General features: G+C 47.2%; 1 protein-coding gene across 2 annotated transcripts in view; it reads left to right on the top strand.

Annotated features, from left to right (window-relative positions):
- The first annotated feature begins 4,603 nt into the window (after positions 1-4,603).
- Positions 4,604-9,410, top strand: part of fosl2 (FOS like 2, AP-1 transcription factor subunit) — a 9,967-nt gene continuing 5,160 nt past the window's right edge. The window contains exons 1-3 of one of the 2 annotated variants that reach the window (XM_084482304.1): positions 4,604-5,277; positions 7,671-7,928; positions 8,459-8,566. In XM_084482304.1, coding sequence (XP_084338430.1) covers positions 5,146-5,277; positions 7,671-7,928; positions 8,459-8,566 — 498 coding nt within the window. In that variant the 5' untranslated portion in view covers positions 4,604-5,145. The other variant, XM_084482305.1, reaches the window with a different exon arrangement.

The following is a 9,410-nucleotide window of genomic DNA, read 5'->3' as shown; positions in this document are numbered from 1 at the left end:
GTGAGCCCCTATGATCTGAAACCACGTGTACATGTTTCTGTGCATCCCTTCACCTACACACTCCACTTTTGGCCTTCAAAATGACATGAGGTTAAGAATTCACTCCACTCAACTCGCACACACACAAAAGTAACTGCTAAGTATTCTCGTTATGGGGAACCTCATATTGGATCATGTGCTGCAGAAAGAGAATGCACAATATTAACTCAAGTGGTGGAGCCCAGTCCACAGTGATGCAGTGATGCAGGTCAGCAGGTTTCGTTCCCTGCCCACAAAGAAATAAGCAACAAAACATTTGGTTGCTATGTTACAGCCCTCATTGAGATAGACTGGGTCATCCCCACCTTCTAGCAATTCCCGATGCATCTCCTCCTCCTGCTTTCTCCCTCGCGGTGCTATCGCAGGCATGGCGGGGTGAAAGAGGATTTTGTAGGGCTTAGGGAAAGTGGGCAAGAAGTGGCAATGTTGCTCTCTTCAATACCGCAATTTAGTTTCATTTGCGGCCCGGCAGTTTGTAAACCAACACAAAAGGAAGTAGACAATGTTGGTTTGCGGCTTACCTATTTTTTGCTTTATTTTCAGTGTTTGTGTATTTATTATTAAAAAACATTGTCGTGGAAATATCAATCATCATTTTAATGTACAATTATAAACATTATATTTAACTTATATATACTATATAATTACTAGTCAATCCGAAAGGAACTGTATACATTCTCCTCAGACCTAAACCCATGATCATGCTCTAATATTGAATCAAATATTTTGCTGGCGAACGTGTCCTAAAAATAAGTTATTCTTCATCAACCATCATCCAGCAACGCAATAATGGTTGAATCAGTAGACGGCAGCGTTAAAGGAAGCTTCAGAGAACTGTGGAACTCAAATGGAACACACGAGTTCCATGATGTCAACAACATGTATGAATGTGTTAGAAAGGGACTTGGGGGTAGTGTGAACATGAATAGTATCGAGCGGTCGTTCCGCGGCGAGGCACATTGACGTGTCGAGGAAATTGGGCAACAACCACTGTTCACCGCACAGATTCAAACATGATTTGTTTCATGGCAGTGTGTGTGGCCAATGAATTCATATTCTATACTCTTCACAATCCCACACTCTCCTGGGGTCAAGAATGCTCAAATTATCCTCCTGTTCACTTTTGAGATGACTGATTTACATGTGTCGTCAAGGTAACGGTCAATGAAAATGAAGTCGTTTGGTTGGTTTTTAAAACGCAGCTGCTCAGTCTACAGGAAATACAACCTTTTGGAAACGTCCTTCTGTGAATGTTTTTTTTCATGATGCTGTTAACATAACAGGAAATAACGAAGAAAAAACACTACATATTTCAACGTTTTGACTGACTTCAATTCAATGAAATTGTATTTGTATAGTCCTTAATCACTGATACATTCTCAAAGGGCTTAACAGGCCAAATATTTTCGGCATTCGATCAACTGCACTGTAGTGCGTGCGTAGACTGGTCATAGCATAAGAGCTATCTGGTTAGCCATGCAGGTCATCATGTTGCAATGTCAGGTTATTCAATCTCAACATGGCCGGTGGAGGAGGCTGAGAAACAAATGATTAATAAAAAGAGACAGAAAATTAAATAGTAAATAGACGTTAATACCAAATTGTAAAAAAAATAGGTGACATTTCTACTGGGAAAATATCTCATTACCACTCATTGCTAATGCTTTCTGTTAAGCACTTTTTGCGGCCCAGTAATTTGATTATGAAATAATTAGCCTATTATGTGTTAGCTTTGTTAGACCATTTGTGATTTACTTTGAAAATTAAAAGGTTGCACTTATGTAATCCAAGTGTTCAAGCAGCAGAACTGTCCAGGCAGCGACTCATGTGAGCTAATAAACGGCTAACACCGTCCGCTCCCTCCGTCTCCTGCGCCTGCAGCACTAGAGATCAGGGTCCATCACCCCCCGTCTACGCCACACATGTTAGCATCAGGGCCCCTGCAAATCGAGCAGGGCCCCGCAAATTCAGCAAGGCACCGCCGCCTCCTTTTGTCAGAGCAAGGTTTCCAATATTGACAAGTTGAATTGAGAGGACGAACCGTTACTATCCTGACAAGAGAGAAAAGAACACCACCACAGTGACCCACGAGAACCGCAGTCAAGCGTGTTCTCTGCTGTCCAAGTCTAGGGTCAGCAAATAACAATAATGTTATGTTGATGTGCTGGTTTGCAGTGCATGTCTCTCTTCTGGCTGGCTGGTTAATTAACCTGCCTAGCCAGCGAGTTGGCCTGGGGCAGTGTGTCTCTGGGTCCGTCTGTGTTCTGTTTGCTTGCCAGACTTTGCCCGACTTTGCCTGACCAAAGTTTGAGTGAAAAACTGTTATTTATTACGCTTGTTAAACTCTGTCTGGAAATGTGTTTATGAATTGCAACTCTGAATAAAATATACTGATTATCTGGTCTCTCAGTCAAGGTTTGGTAATGACTTTGGACTAATGTGAGATGGAGACCTATTGATTGAGATTGACCAAAAAATGTTGATCAACAGGGTAGTACTGGGCAATACGGATGCCCAGATTCTATAGAAAATATTCTGTCCAATTAATATTGTTTGGTTATACCTCATTCTGTTCTGCATAGATGCATCTATTCTTAGTCTGACAGGTGGAGCAAACTGTTTTGAAAGGAAGGAGGATTGTAGTGGGAGCACTGGGGTGTCAGGGGTAACTGTGGCAATGGCAAATGGTTTACATGGCTCACGAGTCAAGTAGGAGGGCCCCCTTAGCAGAATTCAGCTTAGGGTCCCAGGGAGGTGAGTATACCGGCACTGTCTGTGGGGGGGTTTACAGCCAAACATATCGACCACATATCGATCCCGGCTCATGAGGAATCTACATAATAGTAGGCCTACATTCTGCTTTTCTCAGCAGAAAGCCTACGCCTACATATGTCCACTCTGTGGTGGTATTTGAAAAGGCAGTGATAATAGCAATTATCAGCCGCAAACACACTGTGTAAATGTAGGCCTGCGTTTCAATACAAAGCCAAAGACAATACAGACCTAGAATAATGACTATCAAATTAACGTTTAGCAGTGATTGCATTCTCCATCAGCATCACACACTCTTAAAGGTCTTTCGGGGTATGCTGCTGCTTTGACCAATAGGCCTATTAGTTCACAATTAGAACGAATATTGAAGGGTTGTTAAGCTGCTCCTCTATATTCTGCTTGGATTTGCTTAGAGTTAAATTGTCGTTTTTAAACATTTTAAAAATTCACTCTCGGGAATTTGGTCGATAAATTGTAAAGTCAACGAGGCAATTAAAAGTTATTAAATGCCGAAAACACCTCGTAAGTAGGACTACTTCTCGCGTTAATATAAAACAGGTCAGTGGATTTATTTGCAAGGGTGCGAAACAAACAGCGGTAATAAGGCTCCAGAATAACCGGCTATGGGGGAAACAGATTAAAATAGGAACCATCCCAGATAGGATTAGATTTAATGTGCCATTTCATATCGGTAACATGTCATTTTCTGGGCGTTGTGCCCTTGTTAAGAGGTGCGTCCGATCTTAAATTAGTCTCCATTTCATTTTAATCCAACCACCAGCAACACGTGCGCGGTAGATCGTCTCCGTACAATGCGGTTCTAACGGCCAGAAGAGACACATTTTCTTTCCATAAAGATCTTAAGGCTTTATTGAGATAACAGATAGGCCTTCGTGCTAATATTATTTCTGCCTTCCCAAAGAAATAATACTGGCAATGGCACTCCATCATTCGATCTCTATGTGGCTATACTTCTACTTTAACGTCGTTTCGTGTGCCGTCTCTTTCTCCTTTAGCAGCCAAAAGCCGATCTACGAGATGAGATGTCATTACATTGCGTCAATATTTAGTCAACGAATAAGTAATTATATGTTATAAAGTCCCTCTCTCTCTCTCTCTCTCTCTCTCTCTCTCTCTCTCTCTCTCTCTCTCTCTCTCTCTCTCTCTCTCCCTCTCTCTCTCTCTCGTCTATCCTATGGCAGTCCGTATTGTCTGCACGGGGCAGAAGAACAGCAAGTGGATTTTAACTGTGTCCAAAGTACGGTGAGCAATGGGCAGTGTTGCCAGATTGGGGCAGATTTCCCTGGCTGAACCGCCGCCATTCCACCTGCATCCCGGGTTGACAGATTGAACGGAACTCTGGACCAATCTGGCAACACTGGCAAGGGGAGGGAATCCCTCCAGTGTCTGACGCTCCTTTTTACCAAGGAAACCCGCTTGCGTTCTCTGACGCAACTGCCCATTTTAGGAAGCATGCGTCAATGGGCTGTACCAAAACAAGAAAACGATGGACGCAAAGGAAACATAAACCGAAATACCAGCGTGGGCGTTCCAGACATAGAGTTATGCTGTTTTATTGTATTTGAAATATTTCCTTGGATGGGTCTCTTGCGTATTTTTGTCAAACATTAGGCTAATTCCAGGATTTGCATCTCCCGACGCGGCGCCTGGACAACGTGACCCCTCCCTGGTTGCAGTGGCGACGCCCAGATTGTGACGTGTACAGTTTCGTTGGCGTTGAAAAGCGGTCGCGCTTGTACATAGTGCCATTGAAGTGAGTCATCTTTAGGAAGTGTGGAAAGGAGGAAAGAAAGAAAAAAAGTTAGATCTGTTCCGTGCACGGCAGATAACAGCGATAAGGTAATAGAGAAAAAAGGCGAGGGAAATTATACCTAGTCGAGCTTTTTAAACGACTCTCCACCTGCGTGAGTCACATCCCATTTCAGGTTCACCTGAAGGCGCGTCGTTGCTTGAGGTGTGCTGGCCTACTTTACTTAGAAGTTTGCGCACATCACAGGCAACACGTCTTTCACACTTTTGTAGTGGACTTATGACTTAAGAACAGACATAGTCAAGTCTTAAAAAGAAAAATCGCAATTACGTGCGATGCCAATGCTATTAGTCTATTATTACTAGGGCGTAAAAGTAATTCGCTTTCAATTAATTTAGAGGAACATAAATGCACTCAAGAGTTTTCCACCACTCTTCTGGATATTCGAGATAACGTCTTGAAGCAAAAGGATTTCACTGCTTGCCTCCCACCGTCGAGATTTGTTCCAAGGCTTCAGAGCTCCCCGCAGTCGTCTACTGAAGTCTTCCTCCCTCTCCTGGATCATGTACCAGGACTACTCCGGGAACTACGACACCTCGTCCCGCGGCAGCAGCAGCACCTCTCCGGCCCAGCCAGAGTCGTTCACCAGCGGCAGCAGCACGATCGGGAGTCCGGTCTCTACCTCCAACTACCAGGTATGGCTCGCAACCACGCATCACAGCGCACCAAAACATGATAAGGAAAATAAACATGACAACTGTATTAATGTAGGCTGTTGTCTATAAACATTTGACCAGAATACTCATATGCACACACACGTTTCTATGTGCATAATATTTGTGCCAAAACCGTGTATCTTGATCAACGTGGACGAACGCACTGATCCGTTGGATCAGTGACTGGACTGATGCGTTCATAATAAATCGCCTTTACGCACTGCTTTCGGTTCGCGAATGGTCGTAGTTTGGATTAGGATGACTGGATGACTTCTTTTTTTTTTGGTCATAGTCCAAGATCTGCGCTTCGAAACGAAAAGCAAACTAAGCCTTGACATGTTGGGACACACCGATCGGTGACATTGCGCATTAGATATGCAGTGCACTGTGGATGGGGTGAATTGTTCTAGCTGTAGGCTCGCTCGAACACAAGGCTTGGTCAACTGCTGCTTGATTTGAGTGACAGCTCGTTATTAATTCAGTTTTATTGGACCGATTCTCGTGTTCTCTGTCCACCGTCAGAGAGCCAAAGCTCGGTGCGCATGTATTCCCCCTTTTTAGAGCGTTTTACGCACAACTAAATACGAAACAAGAATAATACAAAACAATCAATTCATAACAAACTACAACAGTTGAATGACCATTTAGGGCTTCGCATCGAAGATGAGCACCAACGCGCACAAAATGTATGAGTTGAACCATACCATTGTACGCCTGTGTCAAAGCCCTGTCTGGGTTGCGCGACGGCGGGATTTGACGTCTTTATTCGCATTGCGAGGTTCAAATACGAGGTTAGGCCTCCATAGAGGCTGAAACATGTCGCACCTTGAAACAACAGTTGAATCGCAGTGCCCTGTGAATTTACCTAACAACAAAACACTCCGGGGAATGACAAAATGTAGGCTACCAGTGGGGGAAACGGGGTAAGTCAGCTCAGCGAAACTTGTTTCGGACCAACGCACATCGTGTTGGCCCGCATCTGTTTCTACTGCTAGTGCCCGTTTGTAAATCATAGGGTAGGCTGGGAATCCGGGAAATTAACAAGTGCTGGCACTGTTGCACGTTATTGCGCAGCGGCTTCTCTGGAAATCTCCAGCCCAATAATAAGCCCTGACGGTAAAGCCATCCTTGATAGAGACGTGACGTCACCTTAAAGTTTTGCCTCGCCGGTTCCCATTAGACTATTGTGTTCTCTTGAGGTACATAAAGATAATTGCCTTTCATCTTGCCGAACTTTTGGAATGTTTTTTTTCCCCACCACACACACACACACACACACACACACACACACACACACACACACACACACACACACACACACACACACACACACGCGCAATAAACTTCCACGCTGGCGCGCACACGCAACCCCACCCCCGTCTCCTCCTCCCCCCCACCCCCCTCCCCCCCGCCCCTCCCCCCCGTCTCTAGATTCCAGGCTGCTTCCCGCTTTACTGGAACTTGCCCGTTGTATGCACGTGGCTAACAAAATCTGCTGGTGACTCACTGGGAAAACAATGTGGGACTAGTGGGAAGATGGTGGGACGTAAATCAGAAAACCGATAAGTGCGTGGAAAAGGAGGTGCGTGCGAAAATCTCGCAGGCCCATTATATAGATACTTGGCAACACGACACGTCTCATACAGGATGTAACGCTGACCGATTGACGCGGCGATGATTGCACAATACAAGCCCGATCCCCCGCCTCTCATGTTGTTTACCCATCAGAGAACGGCTCCGGAGAGCAGCGCACTTTTGGTAATTCCATATACGGACGATCGGTGCGAGTTCATCTCCAAGCAGCTTGCCTTATCACCACAACTCTAATCAGTCATTTGTCGTTGACGTCCACCGTGAATAATCTGTTTACCTTTACTATGAATAATTTGTTCCTCGCTCATTTCCTTTCCGTGTAGCTCAGTGGGGTTTTCGGTGTGCACCGATAGCGTAGTGGAGAACATGCAATAGCGGGTCCGGCAGGGGGGGCTTTTCCCGGCGCGTGTCACCATGTTCCACTCCAGGGATTAAATGTGTGAAACTCGGGTGTTTTTGCTCATACGTGGGCTGGATCATTACTAATTAAGTGACTCAAATGCTGAAGATGGTATGAATTTGATCGGGGTGGGTGGCTCTTAGTTGTGTGTGTGTGTGTGTGTGTGTGTGTGTGTGTGTTGGCGATTGAGCTGTCAAGGAGTAGTAGTATAGCATGAGATGGAGTGGGTGGGGGGTGTTAGATGAAGAACGCTACAATGCTCACAGGATTAAGCGCACCTAAACATGCGTCGATATCACACCAATGGCTCGCATGTCGCATCTAACATCTAACATCTATCATCTCTCTCTCTCTCTCCCTCTCCATCTCCCTTCTGCAGAAGTACAGGGCCGACATGCCCGGCTCCAACAGTGCCTTCATACCAACCATCAATGCCATAACGACCAGCCAGGACCTCCAGTGGATGGTCCAGCCCACCGTCATCACCTCCATGTCCAACCCGTACTCCCGCTCCCACCCCTACAGCAACCACCTGACCAACGGGCCCGGCCTGCTGGGCCACCACAACCCGCTGGCACGGCCCGGGGTCATACGCTCCATCGGAGACACCCGCGGGCGCCGCAAGAGGGACGAGCAGGTGAGCGAGAGACAAGAGAGAGACAGAGAGACAGAGAGAGAGAGACAGAGAGAGACACAGATATGCACACTCAGAGAGACACACAGAGAGATAGAGAGAGAAAGACAGAGAGAGAGAGATGCAACGATGGTGAATTAAAAACAAGTTTCCCGCTAAGCAAATCGCATCTTCAAGTGCGTCCCCTCGTGTTGATCTGCTTATAGCAAGTGGGGGATTCTTACCGCTGCAGTCCTCACTGGAGTTGCCCTCACTTTGCTCTCTGACTCTCGTCGTTCCCCCTATACCGTGTGCCGTAACCAACGCCGGCTATAGCCACATAGTTCATGGAGGTATTTGTTATGTCAGAGCCCCAACAACTGGGCTTTTGTCCTGTGGAGTCATCAGTGTATCATTAAGGTAATTCCATAACGCCACGGGTGTATTATCCAAAGCATTTGTACATCGTGAGTGATAAACACTACAGGGTTCAGAGAGTGTGTGTTTGTGTGTGTGTGAAACATCCTGAACTAGTTTGCTGTGCGTGTCCTCAGCTCACCCCGGAGGAGGAGGAGAAGCGGAGGGTTCGCCGCGAGAGGAATAAGTTGGCCGCAGCGAAATGTCGCAACCGCAGACGAGAGCTCACCGAAATGCTGCAAGGGGTGAGTTGAGCCGCGAGCGGACGCATCGGCGCACACGCAGACCTGTTGGATACAGCGGCGAGGAGGAGGAGGAGGAGAGGGAGGGGGGGGAGGAGGAGGAGGGGGGAGGAGGAGGAGGGGGGGAGGAGAAGGAGGGGGAGGAGGAGGAGGAGGGTGGAGGAGGAGGGTAGGAGGAGGAGGGGGGGGGAGGAGGGGAGGAGGAGGGGGGGAGGAGAAGGAGGGGAGGAGGAGGGGAGGAGAAGGAGGGGGAGGAGAGGAGGAGGAGGGGGGGGAGGAGAGGAGGAGGAGGGGGGAGGAGGGGGGGAGGAGGAGGCTGGCTCAGAAGGAGCAGAAACCGGTTCTGTTAGCTTCTTGTACTTGCAGAAGTTCATCAGGTTTAGTTGAGGGTTCCATGCACTAGTTGGGATTCTTCCACCACTCCTTTCGTGTGTGCGTGTTGTGTGTGTGTGTGTGTGTGTGTGTGTGTGTTTGTTTGTGTGTGTGCGCACGTCGTCAAGCGCACGTCGTCGTGTCAACACTTGTATCTTTTACGATTTACGCTGTACTCCTCACTATTGCGATACGCACTCAACACTGTGCGCCACGCGGCCGGAACCACCTCTGAGCCTCACGTGTCGGAGAGCCTCAGAGCGTCGCGCCGACGCCTGACGAACTTCAGACGTGTCCTCCCGATGTCTGTTCGGCGCACGCCTTCCTCAGAACGCACCGGCCTCCGTTCCGTCGTACTGGTTTGACTGTCGCTCGACGTGTGTGTGCTGCTCAGAAAGACAGAGACAGTGGCAGAGAGACAGAGATAGAGAGAGAGAGAGAGAGAGAGAGAGAGAGAGAGAGAGAGAGAGAGAGA

Source organism: Micromesistius poutassou (genome assembly GCF_964030765.1).
Source record: "Micromesistius poutassou genome assembly, chromosome: 17".
NCBI lineage: Eukaryota > Metazoa > Chordata > Actinopteri > Gadiformes > Gadidae > Micromesistius > Micromesistius poutassou.
Note: the sequence above shows the minus strand (reverse complement) of the source record. Positions and strands in the feature narration are given on the sequence as shown.